The sequence below is a fragment of the Pseudonaja textilis genome, chromosome 2 (assembly GCF_049901715.1).
Source record: "Pseudonaja textilis isolate UNSWEBS1 chromosome 2, rPseTex1.2, whole genome shotgun sequence".
Lineage (NCBI taxonomy): Eukaryota > Metazoa > Chordata > Lepidosauria > Squamata > Elapidae > Pseudonaja > Pseudonaja textilis.
In genome coordinates, this window is record NC_141991.1 from 30631687 (window position 1) to 30658612 (window position 26926).

General features: G+C 39.3%; 1 protein-coding gene across 2 annotated transcripts in view; it reads right to left on the reverse strand.

The window, feature by feature from the left end:
• Positions 1–23038, reverse strand: part of SUCLG2 (succinate-CoA ligase GDP-forming subunit beta) — a 229682-nt gene extending 206644 nt beyond the window's left edge. For both annotated transcript variants that reach the window (XM_026722126.2, XM_087923634.1), the window contains exon 1: positions 22936–23038. In XM_026722126.2, the coding sequence (XP_026577911.1) occupies positions 22936–23022 (87 nt within the window). In that variant the 5' untranslated portion in view covers positions 23023–23038. The remainder of the gene's footprint in view (positions 1–22935) is intronic.
• Between the last annotated feature and the right edge of the window lie 3888 nt (positions 23039–26926).

Sequence of the window (26926 nt, forward strand, 5' to 3'; positions counted from 1 at the left end):
TTGTACAAATTTCCAAGGGCGGGTAGACATTTATCAGTCTCTACCCACACATACACACACAAACTTTTTTTTTTTCAAATTAGGAAGTCTACAATCTAGATAAAAATGTACTATTCCCAGGGCATCTTAAATTAATGCCATCCTAGCTGAGCAAAGTTTAGGATGAATGGAAAATTAAGGATCCCTTATACAAAAGTTATTGAAGGGGTGAAACTAAATGAGAAAGCATCAGAATGCTTTAAAGAATTTCTGTCTTGCCGAAATAGGCAGGAAAACTTGTGGAGAACCAATAACCCACAGCGTAATGAGGGCTTCATAAAGAAAAACAGAGTTGAGAGAGACTTTAAAGGTCTTCTAGCCCTGTCCCCTGCTTAAGAAGGAGACCCTATACCATTCTGGACAAATGGCTATCCAGATTCTTCTTCAAATATTCCAGTGATAGAAAAATCCACAACACCTGGAGACAGCTTTTCCACCGATGTTCTCACTATCAGGAAATTTCTCCTTAATTCTAGGTTGGATTACTATATGTTAATTGGATTATTTATTATATGGTCAGCAGTCGCAGATTCCTGAAGAAAAGTAGAAAAAGAAAACTAGGGGAAATGGTGTGTGCTTTTGAGATGATAATGAAACGACTTGATTGAGGCACTTCCATTAAAAGAGTGCTTTGCTGTAGGTTTCTCTTGAATTTGATAGCACATACCCCAATCACAACAGCTGTAATTTGGCAAGATGTTCAAAAGACAAAAGCAGGCTTCCTTCACACGTCAAATACCAGCTGTCATCCTATAACTGTCCATTTAAAAGAATCACTAACCATGTAAAACCGCAATACAGTATTTGAAGGAATTGATTTTTAGAGCAGAAATGGTCATTTAAAATTAGGCCAAGATTTGCATATATTGCAAAGGTGTTGGCTTTCCCCAAATTAATATCTTCTGGTTGCGAATTGCTAGCACGTTAAAGTTTGTTGCATTGTGTTTTTGTTATGTGGTCGGTCATCTGCCATGAATCACTGCTGCGAAATGGACAGCCAAACTAATTGAATCAACAGCAGTAACAATAGCACTTATATACTGCTTCATAGTGCTTTACAGCCCCTCTCTAAGCTGTTTATAGAGTCAGCATATTTGCCCCCAACAATCTGGATCCTCATTTTACCAACCTTTGAAGGCTGGAAAGCTGAGTCATCCTTGCGCTGGTCAGAACTGAACTTCTGCAGTGAGCCAGAGGTGGTATTCAGCTAGTTCTGACAGGTTCTGGAGAACCGGTAGTGGAAATTTTGAGTAGTCGGTAAATACCACCTCTGGTTGGCCTGCCCCCATCTATTCGCTGTCTCCCGAGTCTCAGCTGATCAGAATCCCAGCTGATTGGCTGGGTCTTCTTTTGTTACCCTGCACAGGAGAACGGAGCTGGAAAGCAGGTTAGTAGGGTAGGGAGGGAATGGAGATTTTACAGTATCCTTCCCCTGCCATGCCCACCAAGCCACGCCCACCAAGCCATGCCACGCCCACACCCACCAAACCACACTATGCCCACCAAGCCATGCCCACAGTACCGGTAGTAAAAAAAATTGAATACTACCACTGTAGTAAGCAGTGAACACTGCCTTCTAACCACTGCAATATCACAGCTCTCTAAATGAACATATGTGTGTCTCAGAGTTCCACTCAAATACCTTGGCTGGAGAAATCTAAAGAAGCCTGGCTCAGTTTGGCTTCTGATATGACCTTGTACAGGTAATCCTTGATTTATGACCACAACTGAGCCCATTGAGTTTTTGCTTATCAGAAAGTCACAAAAGTGATCACACAACCCCGGGACACTGCAACTGTCATGAATACGAGGCAGCTGCAAAGCATCTGAATTTTGATCACATGACCATGGGGAGGCTGCAATGGTTGTAAGTGTCAAAAGAGGTCATAAATCACTTTTTTTCAATGCGGCTGTCACTTTGAACAATCAGTCTAAATGAACTGTTGCAAGTCAAGGACTAGCTGTAATCTCACCTGCCTCTCTTCACACTTTTGAAACCAGAAGAAAGTGGAGCCTAGAAGAATATTCTGTATGCAACCAGATTTCTTTCCTCCAAGCACTTGCTGAGCCACTTTTACAGAACAGAAAATAGTGAAAAATCCCCCTCAGGTACCAAAATAATGCACATTAACTGCAGTTGAGACACTCCACCAAACTGCTCCCCATGAGCACAAAGTAATCCTAGCCTGATGAGGGGAGAGACAAAGTTGCTCCTTTTGCATAGAGAGCACTAACACAAAGTCATGAGGGTGACAAAAATTGTAATCTCTCTCTCTCTCTCTCTTTCTCTTTTTTTAAAACCGTCCCTGGTTATTACTATTATCAGCTTGCTTATCATTCCTGAATTACTCAGCATGCACAACATCCAAATGGGTGCTTTTAGTTAAGCTACTGAAAATGATATTCAGAGAGGCAACCATTCATTTTCTGCAAAATATACTCTTTCACGTACAGTTCGGTCATGAAACCAAATTCAATTTAGGACAAAGCAGGATATCATTTCAGGTCCATTGGATCCTGAAGGTCAGTATTCTTTCTATTACAGTCTCTTTTAAGATAAAGCCTAGTCTTTACTAACTAAAATGGCCTGGATACATACATACATACATACATACATACATACATACATACATACATACACACTGCATTCTGTAAATTTACCTATCCATTCTATACAGCAAAAAGGGAGGGGGAAGAATATCAAGCCCTCTCCCACAATGGCTATAATTATGCAGCCTCCTCTAGCTGATAGAAAGAATACCGTATTTTTCAAAGACACTCCGAAGTATAAGATGCACCTAGCTTTTGGAAATGAAAACAAGAAAAAAAAAACTGCCTCTATCTCCTCCTTCAGCTCACTTCCCCACCTCCAAAATAAATAGAACAATCTGAGGACCTGAAACCAACAAGGTTGAGAAAACATTTTAAGTGGATGATGCTTAGTTTCATTTTCTCAATACATACTAATCAAAACAATACCAATTGTTAAAATCGAAATACAATTTCAATTAATAAGAATTATAACTAAAATAATTAATTATATAATCCACGGCCTTCATGAGTTCCCCAACTCATCTTTTGAAGACCCAGAACACCAAAGGCATATGGTCAAGAATATTTGGGGAGGGGGTCCCCCCTAGAGTTGAGGGGGCAAAATGGAGCATACCTATATAGCCCCTCTGGTTGGATAGACAGTAATAGGATCTAAATACAATAGAATTCTAGTATCTCTGAAAAGAACTATATCCGTTGGAAAGCTATGGAATGCAAGGAATAAAAGAGCTAGTTCAGAGCTAGTTTGGTCTAGTGGTTAAGGCACCAGGCTAGAAAGTAGGAGACCATGATTTCAAGACCCACCTTAGCCATGAAAACCAGCCAACCTTAGGCCGGCCAGTCTCTTTCAGCCCAGACCACCTCACAGGATTATTATTATTATTATTATTATTATTATTATTATTATTATTATTATTATTATTAGTATTATTATTAGTATTATTATTAGTATTATTATTATTAAAATAGGAAGAAAGAATATGTTCACTGGCTTATTTGTAAAAATAATAAAGGTGAATTATAAACAAACAAACAAAAACAGATTTGAGTCTTTTTCCCCATGTTAAATTAACTCCATGGGAAAATCCAATATTAAAAATTGGGAGAAAATTGAATGAAAGCAGGGATATTGACTTTCGACCAACTGATAATGAGGATGAATTTTTAACATATGCTGACCTGAAATATAAATGTCATCTATCAGATACAAATCAGTGGTGATATTTATTTACAGCTACAATATGTATTAACTCATTATTTGGACCAGGAGTGTTTTCAGCTTCTGAGTCACCAATAGAACAACTGGTGAAATCTTTTGGAACTATTAAAAAAAACCCTGCTACTAATTTTTGTAGATATTCGTTATCAATAAAACAATTTGATATGCAAAAAGTAAGAACTGGATGGACTAAAGAATTAGAAGTTCCAATATTGCCTATATAATGGGACACTGTCTTAACTTCTATAGCAAGAGTGTCAATAAACCTTAAACCTAAAACTTATACAACAAAAATTGATAATTAGAATTTACTGGTCTCTATATGCTTGGATAGAAAAGGATTGTCTCCGACAGCATTTTGTTTGAAATGTTAGGATAAAGTATTGGACTATATAAATGCAAGTTTACATGCAAGTGAGAAAAAATTCTCAGAGGATATTATCTTGAGTTATAATGACTGTTTACTATAAGGGCACATTTTTAAGTTTTTTTTTCCTTGTTCTTTTTTCACTCATTTTTAAGTGCATGTTCTTGTTTTTAATTACATAGGTATTTCTGTGTTTTGTTGCTTTTCTTTGTCTTTTGCTATTACCTTAGAAGCAATAAAATCATTTAAAAAATGATCCAATTTTACCTTTCTGTTGTTGTTGTTTTTCAGGAATGCAAATGTTTTTGAATATATTCTCAGCAAGGCTTAAACAGTTTTTGTTTTGTAAATATGGTTTAATGGGTCTTGAAAACAGTGATAGTACTGGATGGAAAGTCTGTGCTATTTTTCTTTAGAGTCAAGTGTTACCATTTGCTTCACTGTAACTATTTCTCCCCTTTGTTGAATCATATATAGATGTGAAATTATGAAGTTTCATCCATTGGCCTAAAAAGGGACTGGATTATTTCATATGTACAATGAATCGACTTACTTTCACTAGTCTCCTTGCATGCCCTTTAAATCATTAGGCATTTATTTTCACCTGCAAAGCAACCTTTGAATTTAGTGTAGAAAAGGCAGAAATTGAATGCAGTTAAGTAAGAAATGGAACACCCAGTCTTCGTTCATACTGATTTATGGCAAAATAGTCAGACTGTAAATACGGGAAATCAGCATAATAGATCCCATGAACTTACTTTGCAGGCAAAATTCACAGTTTCTATTATTTAAGATCAAATGAGATAATGCTCTGGATTTCGAACAAAAACTCGAATTACTACTGAGCCTAATACTTAATTCTGGTGCAAATTCAATCCATAAAAAATGATAATGTTTTGGTCTCAATAAAAAACAAAAGAAAATAAGATGGACAGTCAATGAAAATGTAACCTTCAGTATCCAGTGTAACCTTGAAACACAGTATTACCATTTGTATACCGTATATGTCTAGTTTATATCATCTTCAATCTCCAACTTCTTGTTTCTCACAAACAGTAAAACCTGAAAGTCTTGTTAGCTCTTCATTTAATTGCAATAAGGAAGAATTATTAATTAATCTACTTTGATAACATGCTTTACTTGCAGTGTTTGTCTCCAAATCTCTGGGATGTTTTGTATTAAGTATACACGTTCCAATATCTTATAAATAACTTTAAAATACATTGTCAGAATATGCCTCTAAGAAACATACTATACCTTCCAGTGAAGTTTTCTACAGTTCCTATGTTTCTCAGTCAATGTAGAGAAGAAGCTAGGAATAGTTACAGTGCTTAGCATCAAAGCACATTTCATAAGCGATTATGTTCTCCCCAAATATAAATACAATCTGTCATGGCAGAGTCCTGTACTGATATGGCACATTTGTTCCAGACATCAAGACATAGCAACCCCACTACTTAGGTATCTAAAGAAGAAATGGTTATATACTGAATCAACACAGAGTGAGTGTGTGTGTGTGTGTGTGTGTGTGTGTGTATATATATATATATATATATATATATATATATATATATATATATATATTCATATTCTGCTTTGTATACAGACACATAAATATACACGTACATATATAGTGGTGCAGTGGTTAGAATACAGTATTCATTGCCAGGAGTTCGATCCTGACTGGCTAAAGGTTGACTCAGCCTTCCATCCTTCCAAGGTCAGTAAAATGAGGACCCAGATTGTTGGGGGCAATAGGCTGACTCTGTAAATCACTTAGAGAGGGCTGTAAAGCACTGTGAAGCGGTATATAAGTCTAAGTGCTATTGCTACATACACATACTGTACATATACTTTCTTTCCTTTTTATTTTCCCAATAACCTTGCCTGATAGCCTGCATGTCTTAAGTGCTGTAGATATTTGGACACAAGTCCTTTGGTAAAATTTAGTAATACTTTTTTTTTTTTTTTAGTTTCAGATCCCCCTCCCTTAAGAATCAGAATAGTTCCAGATATTAGAATTGTACTAATATTAATCGTAACACATTTTTGCAGGTCATTTGACAATTATAGAAAACTATGAACCTCCAGATGGTGTTTATCACCCAGTAAAACATAAAGCCTTATAAGAGTTAAGGTCAACACTCCTGAACACAATGTTGCAAGATAAAAATAAAAGGATAAAGAATAATGCGATTCTGATAACCAGAAGCTTTCCAAAAGAAACTGTAATCATAGAAGAAACATGGCAAAAAGTACAGCAGAGTCCTTTGAGTATGATAACTTTAAATCAGATTAAGGAATTTGGGTAAGAAATGGGTAAATTTTATAGTGGGCTTACAAAAATATTGCATCAATACATTTTTAATTTTTTTATTAAAAACTGATTTAGGATGGTATTCATAAATGTCAATGGGTAGATAACCCTTTTGGCTAAAATCCTGCATAGCTGCAAGCAAATTCCATTGAAAAAGTATGCGGGGGTTAAGTCTGCAGTTCTATTCTAGAGTCAGTTACGAAAAGCTGCTGATAAACGTAAATAAATGTCCCTTCTAGGAACAAAACTGAGGAATATTTAAATCATTTAAATATTGTTCATTTTATAAAGTGTAACCTAATCTTTGGCTTCTGCTAATGGCCCTCTGTTATTCTTCCTTTCAATCTCATATTACCTTCCACACAAGAGGGAAATGCAAGACCTATTTTAAAAATAACAATCCAGAGCTTAATAGACAGTCCCTTCATAAACTGAGCATCTGCCTGCTTCACTTCGGTGATGGGCAGTCAACATTGTTAAGCACAGTACAGGGGGAAAGGCAGATGCAAAGCACTGTTGATGAGGGAATTTTTTGCTCATAAAATTGTCTCAATTCTCCATGGGCTTTGAACAGGTGTTTCTGCCTAGGCAAAGGCGATCAACTGCTTAGCCCCATTTCAGCCGGTTTTATCAAAGATAGACAAATTTGGGATGCCTGCATTACCACTTACTAAGAATTTCTGGGTTCCATGTCCCATTGCAGGGAAGTCATTATTAGAAAAACCTGCAGAAGTATCTCCCTTGTTTCTTTGTCTATAATTCAACAATGAGGAACATCTCCAACATGCTTGTTTTGGAGTACGATCAACATAAAGCCCTCCTGACAAAGGACTAAAGATGCAGTCAGCTTGATTTAGCACCAATTCCCTTATATGGATCAGAAAGCACTATTTTTTTCCAAAACAGTGACAATGTCTGCTAATACCGGAGTCAGTTGATAGTGAGACAGGCAGCATATAAATTTAATAAATATAAATCTCTATGAACCAAGTAAGTGGAGCTGTTGCTTGGTTCATTTCAGAATGACATGATATATCAATTCACAAGCAGTGTAAATGACTGTAAAGAGCAGTGGTGGGATTTAAATAATTTAACAACCAGTTTGTCCAAGGTCAGGTTGGCTGTCATGGGAGGTGTGGCCCATCCCCATCCTCCAGCTCGGCCACACATGCGGGAAGAGCCTCTCACGATGGCCAACCTGACCCTGGGTGAACCACTGTTACATTATCCCCCCTCCTGTTATCAAAATGGATCCTGGGTGCTGTGCTGCACTGCAACATGGAAAATGATGCAGTGGGCAGAAAGAAAGGAGGAGCAGAGAGAAGGAAGAGAGAAAGCAGCCTGCTCCTTCCCTCGTGCCGGCTACTTCGTTGCCTGTTTCTTCATTGCAGCGGAGCGCCCAGGATCCACTTTGATGTGGGAGGGGTGTTATTTTAACAACCGGTTCACGTGAACCAGTGTAAACCGGCTGAATCCCACCACTGGTAAAGAGTAATCAGACCATTTTCTCCACGTTGCAATATCAATAAAATGTATTAATGTGAAACCAAAAAATAATGAAGCATATTCTCCAAAACAATAAGATTTTTTTAAAAAAATCAAATAGGCATGTGGGGAAAATGAAGCTCAGAAAATCAAATTTTATAATTATGTTTGTGTCATTTTAACTATTACACAAGCAAATAATCCCCATTTTTGGAAAAGAAACTGCTCATTTTGCTCTATTTTTGTCAAATGAGGAATATCTAGATAATCCTAGCATACCAGTTGGTTTGGATCTTCTTTGCAATCAGTCCAATTTTAGTCACTGTTACAAATACTTAAAACTATCAGAATGGAAAGACATTTTAAGTTTTGAGTTTGATTTGGGCTTTTTTTTTTTTTTTTCAAAGCATGCTATTATGAGAAATCCATGGGAAGTTTAACATCAAAGAAACCATTTGTCATGGGACTGGATTATATGAGTATGAATCTTCTGTGTATAACAACTAGAATTCCTTAGCAAACATGAAAAATTCATTACCTAGGAAAACGAAATAATCATTCTGCTTTGTGCACTGCATATGTTCCTGGGAAATCTTCCAATATGTCTCCTACAAAGTCCAATAAGGCAAAGTAAGGAAGATTCTTCCCTTGCAAAATTTTGGGAGCTTCCATCTTTAAAAGAAGAACCATTTCCAACTCAAAGCTGTAATACTGAAAATTAATGAGGAAGATGCCAAAAAAAATGACTTTCTTTCACAAAATCAGTAACTAGTAGATACACTGAGGGTAATTCAAACTGAAGGCAGGACAAGAAGCAATAGATGGAAACTAATCAAGGAGAGTGCCAACCTAGAACTAAGGATACATTTCCTGACAGTTAGAGTCAGTGGAACGACTTGCCTCTAGAAGTTGTGGGTACGCCATCTCTTTTAAGAAGAGGAGGGATAGTCCTTTGTCTGAAATAGTATAGGGTTTTCTGTCTGAGCAGGGGGTTGGACTAGAAGACCTCCAAGGTCCCTTCCAACTCCATTATTCTGATAAAGTTTTTCATTACTTTCTGATTTCTTATGTTACCAAAGAAGATTTTTAGAAAAGGATTCCATAAAAAAAGATCTGCTGGTTCAAAGGAACGTTTTGCTTCCCCCGCTGATCAAAAAGATACTTTATAGGAAACCCTAATGAAGACACAAAGGATCACTGCCTCTCCCAAGTTACTGTATTCAGCAACTATCATCCTGTTATATATACCCTATTATCCATTCACATTGTGCAAACATATGAATGTAGAGCAGCGCTATATATATTAATCACTTTTATATAATGATGAAATAATATTTTCTCCCTCCAATCCCTACTTTCATATGTTAAATGCAAAAGACTACAGGAACAGTCAAAATACATCCAAAATTCTACTGGATTTTCAAAGCTTCAAACTGCAAGAAGGGTAAGAAATGAAGCTGGTGAAACAAATATAGAGGAACTAGAGAAAATTCAGATGAGAGCAACTAAAATGGATCAAGGGGCTGGAGCAGTTTCTCTAGGAGAAAAGATTGCGATATTGAGGGCTTTTTAGACCAAAAAGGAGGCAAATGAAAGGGCACCTGATTATGCATGGTGTAGAAAAACAGATAATGAAAATGTGTCTAGCCTTTCTGAAAATATTAGAACCAGAGATCACGCAATAAAACTGAATCTTAGAAGAATCAGGACAGACAATAGGATTTTTTAAAACAAAATATTCAATTAAACTTTGGATTTTGCTACCATGAGCTGGCTACCATCTTGTCTCGCTTCAGAAAAAGAAAGGAGGAGAGGAGGGGAGGGAGAGAAGGGGTGGGGAGGGGAGGGGAGGGGAGGGAAGGGAAGGGAAGGGAAGGGAAGGAAAGGAAAGGAAGGAAAGGAAAGGAAAGGAAAGGAAAAGTTGGACCAATTCATGGAATACACTGTTCACTGCCTGAGAAATCAGCTACTGGGAAACCAGTGGGCTTTCTTAGGCAATTAGTTGGCCACTATGAAAACAGACTAATAGATTAGATGGAATAGTGGTTTGAGCCAACAGGGCATAACTTATGCTGTGATAGCTATATTTCTCCACTCCTACACCCAGCGCTAGAAATCAAGAAATAGACTATGATTATAGACTCTTGCACTCTTAATAATGATAGCTACTAATAAAAGAGCAAGTTAAAATTTGAGGGATTTCCTAATGCAGACTGATTAAGTCTCAGCTCATAACACACCTGAGATAACTGCAATTGAAAAGAAAAAAGTGAGAGTAATTGATGTGGCAATACCAAGACATAATAGACTAGAAGCAAAGAATTAGAGAAGATCACAAAATATCAAAACTGAAAATCAATGATTATGGCATAAACTGGCTGCGGTGGTGTCAGTCATTACAGGTGGGTGCCATACCATAATGCGTATTTTAGACCAGTGGTCGCCAACCAGTGGGCTGGGGACCACTGGTGGACCGTGAGAAAATTTTGGTGGTCCACAGAGAAATATCCCCCCCCCACAAGGCACCCCACAAAGCAATGAATCCAGGCTGCACGGGAACATAAGGCTGTGCCACCCACATGGCCCGCCCACCCACTGGCCCCACTCTTTGGCCGAGCGCAAACCTTACCATGAGTAGATCCACGCGAGCTGGACCTGGAAGGTAAGACCAACGGTGGGGAGGGAAATCCACCCATGGGTGGCTTGCTGACGTTGGTGGGAAAGTCGGTCCCATTTTCCAGAGCTGCAGTAGTCACAAGACTGGCCCTTTGGTCATCCCGGAACAGCTGCTCCTCCACCCAAGTGCACCGGCCTGCCATGGACTGGAGGAGCAGCTGCTCCAGGATGACCAAAGGGCCAGTCCTGTGAGTACTGCAGCTCTGAAATATGGGACCAATTTTTCCACCAATGTCAGCAAGCCACCATCAGTCAAAATTCATATTAGTGGTCCGCGGGATTTAAAATTATGAGTTTGGTAGTCCCTGGGGTCCAAAAGGTTGGCGACCCCTGCTTTAGACAGTATTTAGAAATTCTGCACATTGACAAAATTTCCATCGGTCAATTGCCAATGGCTACACTGTTTGGAACCCCAATGATATACATTACATTATGACATTATATTACATTCTCTAAGTTCTTGGGAAGAACTCAATATGTATGAAAGCCAACACCAGCCAAAGAACTGCCAGCCGTGACTTCACATAGTTGTGAATCGATAACAATAATATAGATGTGTTAAATTTACAGACCACTGCTGTACTAGTACTGCGCTGTAACAGTAAATAAATCACTAGTTTTATACATGGAAGGAAATCACACAAATTCATTTTATATTTTAAAGGCGTCATGGCACCATGAAATTTGAAAAGACATGAATTTATATAATGGCAGCAAGGTTTATAAGATCAACAACCTAGACAGTTTAATATTATGTGATACAGTTGTGAAGAATTTTGCTTTTAAGGAATCTTTTCACCTGGATGTAATAAACACTGCATTAATTGAAATATTTTATCAATACATTTTAACATTCCATACACCCTTTTTAAAACAGTTTTAGAACATTTGTGGGAAAGAAGAAATGCCTTTTAAAGCTTTTTCTTTCTTCATCCTTCCCCTACCCAGAAACTTTTGAAAAATAATTACAACTTTAACAAAATAGCAATAGCACTTAGACTTATATACCGATTTATAGTACTTTATAGACCTCTCTAAGTTGTTTACAGAGTCAACTAACTAGATTAATTAATTTGGAGGTCACATCCTATCATTTTCTTTATTCCAATGCTTCAATTCAACTCTGGTATTTGAAGTAAAGTATACTTATAACATACATTTTGCAAATATTTCAATCCTAGCATTGGCTTGCTTTTTGCATTCAGAAAGCATTCTAAATAGGGGCATTAATTTTAGCATGACAATTGCTTTTACTGTACATGCATATTTATACTTTAATTCTCAAAAATCACTCATGTATACAATGTCTGAGTTATAAGTTTGCCCCAAATTACAGTGTTCCATTTATTCAATTATTCAGGATGCATAGGACTTCATTTTTTAAAGATCCAAATAAAATATTTTATTTCCGATTAACAAACAGCAGTAGTTAACTCCATTCCAGAAATTAAATACTGTGCCAAATATACCTATGTGATCATCTGTAAACAAATACAGGTAAGTCATTTAATAAAAAAGAATTTTTTTAGATCTGCATTGTTCTCAGTTTTACATACACAGAAGCTCTGTTGACTTCAGAGACTCTGGTGGGTGAGTTTATGCTAACAGCCTAAATAAAGTTAGTGTGTTACTTAAACATATAGAATTCCTACCAATATTCTCATTCCAAGAGCTTAATTTTCAGCCAAGACTGTCATACACTGATTTGCAAATAAGCTTTATTAAACCCAATAGGGTATAATTCCACATAAACACTGGTCAGACTAAAACTATGTTTAGCCCTGCCATGTTAATAATAAATGTAGCATTTCTGCTCAGATCAGTATTTTGCAGTAATAATAGTAGCCTTATGCACAGACTGCAAGCCTAACTAGCTTGCTAGAACAATAAAACTTTTAAAAGATCTTTGAACCTTTTACTAAGATAAAATTCAGCATGAATAAATTACAGACGGTTGCTCCTCGATATACAATCAAAATCAGGTCTAGAACAGAACAGAATAACAGAGTTGGAAGGGACCTTGGAGGTCTTCTAGTCCACCCCCCACTCCCACCCACCCCCGGTCAAGCAAGAAACTTATACCATTTCCGACAAATCATTGTTCAATCTTTTCTTTAAAATCTCCAGCGTTGGAGCACCCACAATTTCTGGAGGCAACTCATTCCACCAATTAATTGTTCTGTCAGGAAAATTCCCTTTATTTCCAGATTGGTTCTCTCTTTAATTAGTTTCCATCCATTGTTTCTTATCCTAGCTTCAGGTGCTTTGAAGAATAGATTGAACCCCTCTTCCTTGTGGCAGCTCTCAACTATTCGAACATGGCTATCAGAACTTCCATTGCTAAGTGAGATGGTTGTTAAATGAATCCTTCACAACTTTATGAACTTTATTGCCATGATCTTTAACTGAAGCACATGGTCATTAAGTGAAACCGGTTTCTCCCATTGACTTTGCTTGTCAGAAACCCAGGAGTGGGATTCTATGGGTTCTCACCAGTTCTATAGAACCCCTTGTTACCTTTCTAAGCAGTTCAGAGAACCTGTAGTTAGAAGAAATCTCCTTTGGTTTTTTCCGACCCTTATTACATTCTTGGCAGTATGCCTAGACTTACTGTCTCCTAAAGGAGGTTTTTTTTTCTTTCTTTCCTGATACTTTCTTAAAGGGGAAGGGTTGTTTTAAGCTTTTTACACTGCTGTTGGGAGGAAATATTCCCCTGGAAATACTTCCAGCCGGCATGCAATGATCAGCACTTTGAAGAAATAATTGAATAACAAAGCAGAGCTGTGGAAATAAGCTTTTTAGTGACAAGGAACCAAGATGAGTGACATTCAGCAAGGCTTCTTAGCTAGCTAGAAAGATTGACATTCAAACATGAGTTTATATACCTTTCTGAGTATGGTCTAAAACTGGTTTTTGATGAAGTTTAATTCTGTCCTTGGTGATGTTTAATCCTGTGTTTATTGATGGGATAATTTTCCCTATTCAACTTTGTTTGGAAGGAAGATGATTAATCTCTGTTCCTGAAAAGAAACTGGATTGAGAAATCTGGCTAGTTCTTATGTCTATTTGTTCTGGTAATTGGTTTAACAAGCAACAGCTACTGTTGTGATTTAATTATTTGTATTGTGTTTGAATTTTTTCCTGCCTCATGGTTTCTTTTTCTATCTGGGGAGGGGATCTTCCTTCACTGCTTTAGTGGTATTTGGTACTGTCCTTTTGGGGTGTACTTCCAAGAGGCAGGATGCAAGCTTGGTACTGATTTTTTTACTGCCTTTCTGGGGGGCACGTGACCTTTTCTTAAATCTGGATGATTTCCTTAGGATATCTTGTGAGGTGAGGGAGACCAGTTGGTGTCTTTAAGTGGTGCAAATGGATCTAAGGATTGCTTCTCTTAGGTGTGCTCTTTCTGGAGAGGTTAAATGACCTCTCTGTTAAAGGGTTTCACTTTATGAGCAAGAGTTGGCTGCTGATAGTTATCAATGCATTTTAACTATTTTAATTCCTCAAGGTGCTTTGGCACCCTGCCTGATTTGTAACTCCGGCTCGCAGGTATTTTTAATCTAATGATTGGTATTTAGGGCAGCTTTTTGCAAGCAAAGGAGCTTTTTGTATTGTTGTATAGGTAATCCTTGACTTACAACAGTTCATTTAGTGACCAAAGTTACAATGGCACTGAAAAAAGTGACATGACCATTTTTCACATTTATGACTGTTAATGACAGCATCCCCACTGTCATAACAGGCCAGGCGAGAAGAAGTTTCCTTCAATGTGAGTGATGTCAAGTTGGCCATGCCTACCCAGTCACATGACCACCAAGCCATGCCCACCAACTAAGCCACGCCCACAGAACCGGTTGTTAAAAAATTTGAATCCCACCCCTGCAGAAATCTCCTGGAAAGGTCATGAATGACAATCATCCTGAAATACTACAACCATCCCAAATCCATGTCATTCACTAAGGGCCTAAATTTTTACCATGTGACCACAAGGATGCTACAACAGTCATAAATGCAAGTATCGGTCTTAAGTCATTTTTTATCATGCTGTTGTAACTTCAAATGGTCGGTAAATGAAGGGTTGTAAGACAAGGACTACCCACATGGGGGTAACCCTAACCCTAACCCTAACCCAAATTTGTGTTATAATCCTTTTTACACTTGGAAGGAAGCACTAGTAAGTTATTGTGTATACAGTACTTAACTAATAAGAGCTATGTAAATCACAGAAATAAAGTATTCAAACTTTCTTCCCTGTACTCAAAGCACTGAGATTGGTAAGCTCCAGATAAATTAAAACGTGAATAGAAGAAAGGTGCTTCTCCTAAGTTAAGACACCATATCATATGAGTTCTCCCCTTTCATTATAGTATGAAAAATAAATTGATTTTCCATTTTTCCATCTCACAACTTCTCTACTAGTGTGGCATCCCTGACTGACATATAAACACTACCATAACCTGCCTGGACAACAGGGTAACTTGGCAAGCATTCTAGGTTGTGTGTGTGTGTGTGTGTGTGTGTGTGTGTTTGTTCTCCCACATGTAGTTCTATTTGTCTATTTTTTCCCCCAGTCCTTTCACACTTTTAAAGATTGCTACCTTGCCTAGTGTGCGGTTGAATCACTCCTGTTTTTTTCTTACTCAAACCTCATTACCATCTCACAAATGCACACAGGGCTGGATTGACTGGGATTCATTTCACCCTGTTAAGATCTTATATAACCTGTAATAAAGCTAGGCTTTACAATAACTCCAAAATTAGCATACTGATTCCTATCATAATATTTAATTAATGTATTGGTATACGGGGATGATATTTCCTCCACTAAAACACTTAATATCCCATTTTAATTGAAAACCAGTTTCCTCAGCTTTAAAAAAAACATTGAAATGGAAGGAAGAACTGACCAGAGAGAGTAAACTTGCACATAAAATACTAATCACAAATAATAGCCACCATAAAAGTATTACATATTAGTCTTATGTTCATTTTAAAATATTAATATTGTAGTTAATTTAACATGAATGTTAATTTTGTTCTAATTAACTGGTAGAAAAAAAAAACAAATAAGGGCATTGCTCAAACCCCTTTTTATAACTAGAAATCTGTGATACATTTCTTTTAAAACTGTTTATGGAAGATTTCAGAAACTATTATTCGAAACTAATTAAATGACATATAGTTAAAAAGCCATTAGGTATATACTGTAGCTATTAATTTGTGGGTTAAACAATTCAAACATTCACTGGTTCATTAAGGACAACGCATCTATAATTTGTAAAGTGAAACCAAAACTGACTAGGACAAAGTTGGACAATTACATCAGCTGAGATGTTTACTCAACAATAGGTTTTTAAAAAGGGGTAGTAGTTTCACAGAAACTCAGCATCCTTTTATATTGTATGCATACATGGGATTTATATCAGATCAGTCTCGTGTTTATCAGTGAGAATTGTGGAATATAAAGTCTCCAGACCAGAAAACGTTTCATATATAAAACACAATAGCAGTTGGATATCTAAGGAGAGCAGGCCAAATCTGGTGGAATTTTTTCCTCCTTCACTTCAGCACAGGCTATGCCCCAACCTGCTCACCATGTTGCAACAGATCTTTTTCTTGTAGATGTGGTTGCCACACCTGGATTCACGTGTGCTGAATATTCGAATGATCTACTCCACAGCTTGCTTGCTTTCTTTCACTCTCTGCATCTGCCATTGCTGCTCCCAAACAACCATCTACTGCAGAGCTGTCAAACTTGCAGCCCACAGGCCAGATGTATCATGCGCTGGCACGACCAGTTTCGTGAAGGGGGGGAAAGTCGCGATACATCTCATGACAATGCAAGTTTGACACCCCGATCTACTTTATCCTAATATTCCCAGCACTTCCCTTCCCAACAGACACTGCTGCCCTACGTGAAGAGCTGACCACCCATCTGTTCCGCCAGTTCCTCAGTGTCTTCCTTTCTTCCACTAAACTATTGCTGCTGCTACTCCCACATTACATATGGCTTTGCATTTTGTCTTCTTCCACTTCTGGGATGCATGTGCTTCAGTTCTGTGTCCAGGTGAACACAAAGCGCGGTTATAAGTGATGTTGACTGTATGCACAGAACAGTCCAGGCACAGAAAATTTTGCACACGAGAACTATGGCAATATATTTTGTGAAAATCTTTAATTAAAAAAACAAAGCCGCAGTACTAGTAATCGCTGCCCATTAACATTTGCTTTTCAAACATCAATTGCATTCACCCCACCAACATTACAAACATTATTTTTTCTAACGAGCCTTTTATTCTCTCATTGGGTGCAAAATTCCTGGGGTGGGGGAGGAAGCAGCAAGGAGATGGTTACAATTCCTGAAGAAAATAAAGGGGCCACAGTACGAAATGTATTAAGTACCTCTCCTCTGCAATTCAACTCCCCCTTTTTATTTCTGAACAGAATAGGAATTTTCTAAAACCAATGTGTACAGGTAATCCTCTTTTAATGACTGCTCATTTAGCAACTTTCAAAGTTACTACAATGCTAAACGAGGCTTACTTATGACTGGTCTCTATGTACATAGGATTGGGATCCGGATACTTGGCAACTGGCTCACACTTGCAAATGTTGCAGCATCTCACAGTCACATAAATACCCTTTGTAATCTTCCCTGCCAGCTTCCTACAAGCAAAGTCAAGAGGGAAGCTGGCAAGGAAGGTCACAAGTCATTTCAGTAGGTTGTTTGCCAAATACCAACCCAGCCGCAGCTCCCCTTGGCCCTGCCACACTCATGTTATGCCTTGCTAGTCACCCAGAGAAATTCCCCTGCCTGGCAGTAACCATTTACAACCGTGCTTGCAAACCACCAGGGAGTCACTTAATGACCTGCCATCCAAGCTTAACAACAGCAACAGGGACTGCCAGGATTGTCATCAAATAAGCAATGCAGTCATATGACATCCTGCTGCAGAACCGTATCACTTAGTGATGGAAATTCTGGTCCTAATTACCATGTAAACTGAGGATTACCTGTAGTCCTGGAGTCATGTGCTCATCATCTACAACCTTCCCACCCAGCTTCTGGCAAACAAAGTCAATGGGAAAAGCCAGATTCCCTTAAAGACTGCATGATTCACTTAACAACTGCAATGATTCACTTAATGACCATGGCAAAAAGGTCATAAATTGGTCATGGCTCACTTCACCAGCACCTTGCTTAACAACAGAAATTCTGGTCTCCATTGTAGTCATAAGTCAAAGACTACCTGTATATAATTTATGTTGAAGTACACCCTGAAATAGAATTACCGGTAAATCAAGACCCTAGATTTTTTTTTTATAAAAAGCAGATTTAAAACAGTGCCATTGTTAAGACACTCCTGTTTAATCTTTTATTTTTCATTCTACAGCTAAAGCATAATGCTTCCCAATTTAAAAAGTGCTAATCATTTCACTGATTGAATAATACTCTACTGAAGCATTATTTCTTTAAGTCCACAGCTGAAAAAAAAACAGGTTGGTGTTTTTCAAGCATTTTTGTTTTGTTTTTGTTTTAATTAAAAATTCATGGCCTTCTTTCTGGCAGTTTAAATCAAGATTATGTTCAACACATCTACATACTGTATTTTTGTTTTTGTCACCACTGGTATTCAAAACCTCAAACACGCCAACTTACACTTTGACAGTTGCTGTGTACCTTGTAGTTTACAGAGAAAACACTATATATAAAAGCATGTTGTATCAGAAGGCTTGGAGAGGAAAAAGCTTTTGCCAGTGAAATTGAAACTGTAGACAGAAGAGGTTAATAGTATAAACCATGTAGGCTGTTAGCAATAAAACTGAAGAAGGTAGCAAGTCGATAGTGGGGCTAAAGCTGGTGACTTTTCATCAAAGATTAAAACATCAAAGCATACCAACAGCAGCACAAGAAAATAAGGGGAAAATTTCTAGCCACTGGAGCTTTCAATTTTCAGGATCTACAACTCGTCCAGGGGTGTCAAACTTAATTTCATTGAGGGCCGCATCAGGGTTGTGTTTAACCTTGGGGGGGGACATGGGGGCATGGCTGGGATGGGCGAGGCCAGCTTGATGTCACTGCAATGGCCTGCTGCAGCCCTCTGCCAGAGAAAATGGAGCCCGTTGTGGCCAAAACCAGAGCCTGGGTGGGCTACAGATAGCCTCCCTAGACTCCATTTTTGCTGGCAGGCACCGCAGGCCAGCCCTTCACTGTTTTCAGGGCTGGATCCAGCCCGTAGGCCTGGAGTTTGATACCCCAGAACTAATTAGTTTATAACAGAGGTGGGCCACCCCAAATCCCACAGCCTGGTTGCAGGTCTCAATGGCAAAAGAAGACCTTTCTCTAAATTTATGCTATGAATGCTACTGGGAGACTAGCAATCTAGAAAACTGGGAGGAAGCAGATGATGCTATTTATCAAAGGCCCGGAGACAAAAAGACATGAAGAATGGCTGCAAGATTTGGGTTTGTCTAATCTAAAGTAAAGAAGGATTAGGGGAGACATGATAGCAGTATTCCAGTATTTGTGGGGTTGTCACAAAGAAGAGGGGGTCAAATTATTCTCCAAAGCACCAGAGGGCAGGACAAGGAACAATGGTTGGAAACTAATAAAAGAGAGAAGCAACCTGGCATTAAGGAGAAACTTACTAACAGTGAGGACAATTAACCAGTGGAACAGCTTGCCTTCAGAAATCATAGGTGCTCCATCACTGAAGGCTTTTAAGAAGAGAGTAGAATCTAGACAATCATTTATCTGAAATGGTTTTCCTGCTTGAACAGGCAGGTGGATTAGAAGACTTCCAAGCTCTATTCTATTCTATCTGTTTTCAAGTCTAAGGCAGGCCTAGAACTCACCCAATTTCTATCTTCATGCATTAATCACTCCACCAAACTGGCTAGTTGGCATATTTGGAGGAGGGGCACACATGCAATGTTGAGTAGGACTCCAAATTGGGAGAGGAACATGGAGAGGATAGGAAGCAAAAGGATCTAAGGAGAAATGCATTTGGCAGGCAGACTCCTTAGAAATAAAAGCTGGAGCAGTTGACCTGTAGAGGCTCCCTAGATATTTCTTGCATGCTCGTCTTCTAAATCCATGATGCCAGGAACAAGAGTCCTGCAAGGAAGTTGCTGTCTTGCAATAGTATAAAATGTACTAACCTCTCATTCAGAGTTATTATCTTACTTCTTCTTCCCTAAGTGTCAGAAGACAACTGCTCTAATCAAGAAGCTTAATCTACATTTATCTACTGATTTGCTATAGTTGCCCCAACCACCTCTGGCTTTGTACAGCATTGCCTTCCAAAGCTCAGGTTTGAGGAATGTGAATTATGCCCCTACATGTGTCATTCCCTACAACAGTCCAGCTCTGCGTGCACAAGTCATTCTAGGAAGAATCCTGGAAAAGGCAGATGTCATTCAGTGTAATCCCAAACAACTCTAAAAAGACTGCATGTACTCTGGAGCAAAATCTAAAAGTTGTCATCAAATTTTAATGTTCTGTATATAATGGAAAATTATTAAACTGATTTACAATTAATTAAAATATTAAATATTGGAAAATAATGGTGGTACTAACCTGGAGATATAGGTGCCCCCCACCCTGTTGCACTTCCAAAAGGTCCTAAAAACCTGATTTTGTCAGTGGGCCTAGTGACCACGAATGAGATGAAGCTGATCAAGTGGCTGATTTGATTGTGTTGTTGCTGCCACAGTGGATCGGATGGAGTTTATGAGGTTTCATTATGAATTAGATTTTTAAATATAGTAAGCCACCCAGAGCCACCTATGTGTGAGTTGGGTGATTATATAAATTTGTTTGATAAATTTTATTTAAAGCCAACAGATAATTACACTTACTTTGCCTTGACTCCACCCACTACTTCTTTCCCAGAGTGGCCTTCCACCCAGTAAAAATTGATTTACAAGGTAACAATAAAGATTACTGAGCCTATGTACTTTGAACATCTAAAAAAAGCCAACCTAATAGAATGTTTGTGATATATCTCTAAAAGCCCAGAAGTAACCTTCATCTGAAAATTTTCAAAAAATGGCTAGATTTTAATGTTCAATATTAAGATAGGCTTTTAATAACAAAAACTATTAGAAACTTAAAATGCACCCAACTCCCAAAACTGGGCAGTTCACAACAATCAAATAAATTACAATAAATCAAGGAAAACATAATGACAAAGTATGATGAAACAAGGGGTCACATCATTTGCAAAAGGCCTACGTAAAAGTCCAGGTGGTCACAGCTCTTAAGGAGTAACGAGACATCCTGAGAATTTCCAGAGGAACTGGAGGTTTGTTCTGCGTTCCAAAGCAAGTAGATTTGTGATGTCTCTGTTGTGCTATTCTATGCTAACACAGCAAAGCAATTGATGTCAAGAGTAACAGCAGGCAAGGCTCCTGAGAGATGTGAATCACTTCCTCCAATGTATTATGCACCATTGCTGGTTCTCTTTCCCCTCTTATGTTCACAAGCACTCATTCTGGTCAAATCAGGCACCCAAGAGAAATTCAAACAAGCAGCATCTGTGGACTTTCACACATAACTTTGACCTTCATTTGCAACGGGGCTCACTCCTTGCTTTGCCTCCATTACCCGGGCCTGGAAACATCACCTCCTTTATTCACTTAGATACTTCCCTTCAGCCAACATAACCAGAGGATTGAACTAATAAATATTAAACAGTCCTAACCAAGCAATTGTCTATGGAAACTGTTAATACTGACTACAACAGGGCTGTCAAACATCTGGCCAGTGGGCAAGATGCATCATGCACTGGCCACGCCCATGCCCAGTTTAGTGGAGAAAAAAGTCCAGATACACCATGGGACAATGTGAATTTGACACCCCTGGACTACAAGGTAGTCCTCATTTATCAATCATTTGTTCAGTGACCAAAGTTATGACAGCACTGAAAAGGGCAACTTATAACCAATCCTCAAAGGTGTAGCTGTCACAGCATTCCCAGAATCATGGGATTGTGATTCAGTGTTTGGCAACTTGTGTGCATTTACAAGAGGTGCAGTATCCCTCAGTCATGTATGATCATTACAGTTGGCCACCTTCATGGCCAGCTTCCCACAATTAAAGTCAATAGGTAGCCTGGCAAGTTGTAGCTGTGACATCGTTAATGACCCACAGTATTAACTCAATCAGAACTGACAAACTGATGTAAATCAGGTGCAGTCACATGAGTTTTCACTTTATGCCCATACTATTTAGCAATAGAGTCCTCGGCCCCAATTATGGTAAGTGAAGACTACCTGTATTCTTATAACCGGCTCTGTTGGGCGGCTACCACTTAAGTAAAGAAACAAGCAAGCAGACAGGAGGCAATTGCTCTTTGACCCACCTTCAAGCTTGTTCAGGGGAAAATCAGAACAGCTGAGGCTTAAGATTTTCAATAACCAGTTTTTACTTTGGAGCAAAACCTGCACCCATTTTCAGTTACCTCCACCAAGGAGAGAGGCCACGCTTCCTTGAAAAGCAGCAATGTTTTGGGGGAAACCAAGAGTATGTATAACATATGCTATGAAATAGGAGGAGAGCCAATTTGGTATAGCCCTTAAAGCATCAGGCTAAAAACCTGAAGGGCCAGGACTCTAGTCCCGGTTTCTTCACTAAGCCAGCTGGATGACCTTTGGTCAGTCACTCTGTCTCAGCCCTAGGAAGCAAACAATAACAAACCACTTCTAAAATTTTGTCAAGAAAGCTGCAGGGACTAGCCCAGGCAACTTGCCAGGAGCCAATACTAACAGGGAGGGAAAGGAACATGGAGATCATGAAATCGTTGAGGTCCACACTTGAGTAAATAAGAGTTAGGCTTCCCTGAAATCCAGGCTTCATTGTAATTCGTGGAGTTGCTACCTGGCCAAAAACTAATAATTACTCGAGAACTTTCCAAAGTGACTTTTGCATTGCCTTTCTTCACCCTGTTAATTTTATTGGGAAAGCACTAGTGCGTTGATTAGGAGAAGGCTGAATATTTAGCCCCGGCCAAAAAAAAAAAAAACCCACCATCTGATTCTACGTATATCTGGAAGAAGTGAAGAGGGTTGAGACAGATCTACGTGTTGAGTTCTGGAGAATGAACTTGTGAGAAACCAAAGAAATAACAAACACCGTCGACCCTAACCCCGAGCAGCCTGCGAAGTTGACAGGCGCTGGGGGGCAGCCCGGGACGGATCGGGCTGCCATCCCAGGAGGACGCAGACGCCTTGGATACAAGAGGCCAAAGCCTCGCCGCGAGGGGCGGGCGCACTCACCGGGTTGCGCCTCCTGAGCAGGTTGGCTCTGAGCAAAGGCAAATCTCGGATTACGACCCTAGCTTGGCTCGCCATGGGAGACGCCATCTTCAGCCACGCGGGTAAACCGGGGAGGAGCTTCCGCCCGGGCAGGGGCGGTTCCAGGGCTGGATCAGGCCGGAGGCGGTCGGGTTGTAGGAGTAGCACCGCCCGCAGGAACGGCGATCCTCCCCTCCGGAGGCCGAGATAAGAGGCTAGTTGCACGGAGAAGAAAATGGTCAAAGCCACTTAACTCCGACGCGGAAATGTATTGAAGGGAATGCACGCCTCTACTCTTAACGCGCAGCACACACGTTTGAAGCCCACTTTCTCTTGCGCTCTCGCTCGCTTTGGGATCCCTAGTCGCTTTAGGATCCCTAATCTCATCTAAACTCTTTTTAAGTTCTGTAAGAGGCCCATTGGACGCATTGGAGGAAAGAATCGGGCAGAAAGGGAAGGTGGTCCATAAGAGACCGCACGGGCAGGGATCGGCAGTGTACGTGTGCTTCACATTTTCTCTTCGAAAACCGTGGGTCCGTTTGTGACATTGAGAAGTCAGAGGGGGTAGTTGGAGTCTATGGCAATTCGCCACAACCAACTTGCCACGGTCGACTCGCCGCAGGACAACTCGCTGCGGGAAAAGAGTTACACTAATATCAAAAAATCATTAAAGCAAAGGATGCAAAAGGACGGACAGAATAAAATGGGAATGGCAAGAATTAAAATATTTTTTTATTTATTTTAAATAATTACATAGAATTGTTACATTGTCCAGTGGCGAATTAGTAGACTGCCCGACAGAAGGATTCAAACGATACCTTGCTGCCACCTCCTCGCTCTGGTTCTTTTTCCTGATTTCTTGGGGGGCGGGGCGGATTAAACTAAGAAAAAAGCAAATTTGGGAAGTGGGTGGATTCAGGAAAGAGTGTTTAATTATTCTAGTTACCAAATGTATGGTCCCATCCCATGTTGTGTATTTGTAATTGTGTAGTACTCTAGCAGAGGTCTTCAAACCTGGCAACTTTAAGACTTGTCGACTTCAACTCCCAGCTGACTGGAGAATTCTGGGAGTTGAACTCCACAAGTCTTAAAGTTGTCAAGTTTGGGGACCCCCTGCTCTATAGGCTGGAGTTAATTCCAGACATGAATTTGACTACAGAACGGCATTTGAGCATTTTTATCAGATGTCTTTATCAAGTACTCACCTTTTAACTCCCGTAGTTTGGAAAGATGCTCTGGTTGTATTATGAGTGTATCGTGTCATATTTACTCACATTTCATCATATAGTAGCCCACAACCCAAAACAAATGGGAACCTTATTTCAGGCCTTGTTATTGGTGGGTGGGTGGGTGGGTTTCATAGAGTTTTGAATCAATTGGAAAATGTATCCTTGTCTTCCCCATCTCAAAACTGGCCATGAAGGATTGCCATGAAAGCTCACTCTTTTATTTTCAACCTAAGTTTCCCTGCAAGTTGTACTGAAAGAAAGGCTGAAGTAGAAAGAGGATGATGCCTAAAGATTAAATAGAGAAGCATCCTAACCCCCTTTTGTCACTTTTTGGGGGGAGAGTCTTTTTAATTATGCTGCAGACTCATAACTCTTGAGTTCTGGAGTTTTAGTCAATCAGAATACAGCTGGAAGGGACCTTGGGAGGTCTTCTAGTCCAACCCCTGCCCAAGCAGGAGACCCTATACTATTTCAAACAGGTAGCTGTCCAATGTTTTCTTAAATATCTCCAGTGAAAAATCTCCCCACAACTTCTGAAATCAACCTGTTCCACTGGTTAATTGTTTTCACTATTGGAAGTTTCTCAATGGGTTCTGTATGATTTTGATTGTCCTGCCCAGTCAGGACAGCTGAGATGCAATAGTTACTAGCTTCAAGAAGAATTAGAGGACTAGAAACTTAAACATACGAAGAAATGTTTCAGGTATTGGCCTAGTTTAATGAAAAGAAGGAGTAGGGGTGACATGATAGCAGTGTTCCAATATCTAAGGAGCTGCCACAATGAAGAGATTTCCAAAGTCATGAAGGCAGAACAAGAAATAATGAATGAAAACTAAGAATAGAAGCAAGGAGAAATTTCCTGACAGAACAATTAATCTGTGGAATGACTTGCCTCCAGAAGTTGTGGGTATTCTAACATTGGTGATTTTTAACACTGGACAACCATTGTCTGAATTGTTTAGGGTGTCCTGTTTGAGAAGGGGGTTGGACTAAAAGATCTCCAAGGTCCCTTCCAACTCTGTTATTCAGTTGATACCATCATTTTTTCTCATTCAACAAGTGTTAAAAGATACACGTATTTTTTTCAGTCAGTCTATGAAGATTATAAAGTAGTTTTTTCCCCATCCTTCATTTTGAGTGGTGTAAGATCACAAACATCTGACCAAAAAACAAAAAAAACAAATCCATTGACTGACAGGTAGAAACGGGTTCAAGGGAGATCTAACAAAAATGGAAAGAATACGCTGAAATAGTGTACAGTAGATATGTCAACAAACAATATACCTTTTAAGACCCTTCTAACTCAAAAACCTCCAGTAGTAAATTATGTAGTTAAATCAACCATTTGGTCATTACAAAATCAGTCAAAAACTGATAGAAGACTCATTGTAATCAAGCTATGTCATCAAATCTGGAGAATGACACAGTGGCCAACAGATTAAAAGAGATCAATCTAATTCCATTTTTTTATAAAAAAGGAGACTTAATAAGAGATGCAAATTGTCCTACAATTTGCCTCATATGCTAGCAAAATAATGCTTAGGACCACACAATGCCATAGAAAGAAATGTGAGATGTTCAAGCTGCCTTTAAAAAAGGTTGAAGAACACATGACCTTATTGCTGATGCATTCTGGATGACTGAGGAAACCAAAATAGTATGTGTTTCAATGATTATATAAGGGCTTTTGATCTCAGACGTGCTCAGAAAAATGAGAATTCCAGAACATTTCATTGTCCTTGTAAGAAACTATACACAAGCCAGGCACTGCAGTGGTGAGATTCAAAAAAATTTACTACCGGTTCTGTGGACGTGGCTTGGTGGGTGTGGTGTGGCATGGCTTGGTGGGTGTGGCTTGATGGGCGTGGCAGGCAGTGGTGGGATTCAAAAATTTTTACTACCGGTTCTGTGGATGTGGCTTGGTGGGTGTGGTGTGGCATGGCTTGGTGGGTGTGGCTTGATGGGCGTGGCAGGCAGTGGTGGGATTCAAATTTTTTTACTACCGGTTCTGTGGGCGTGGCTTGGTGGGAATGGCAGGGAAGGATACTGTAAAACCTCCAGTCAGAGGTGGTATTTGCTGGTTCTCTGAACAACTCCAATTTTCTACTACCAGTTCTCCAGAATTGGTCAGAACCTGCTGAATTCCACTTCTGAGGCACTGTACGGAGAGAACATAGTGAAACAGCTTGACTTCATAGCAAAGGACTGAGAGAGCCCATATACTCTCTCCTTGTTTATTCAACGAAATATATATTAAGGGAAGCTAGACTGGAGTAAGATTAGCATGGTTTTAAAATTGGAGGCAAAACATCAATTGCCTGTGCTATGTTGACAGTACTACCTTGATAGTCAAATATGCAAATTGTACAGATAATCCTCGACTTACCACCATTTGTTGTTTAGTGACTGAAGTCATAAAGGGAAACGTACGTTATGACCTTTTTCACAGTGACTTAACAACTATTGCACCGTTCCCATGGCCACATGATCATAATTCAGACACTTGGCAACGGTCATGTATTTATGGCGGTTGCAGTGTCCCAGAGTCCTTTTTGCATTCTTTTGATAAACAAACCCAATGAGAAAGCCAGATTCACTAAACAACTGTGTTACTAACTTCACAACGGCAGTCATTGACCTAAGTGCCCTTTTATGGCTTGGTCGCCAGAGACCTGTAGGGCCACCTACTCCAATTAGTACCAGACTAGCCAGTTTGATCAACCAGGGAGAAACTGCTACAAACC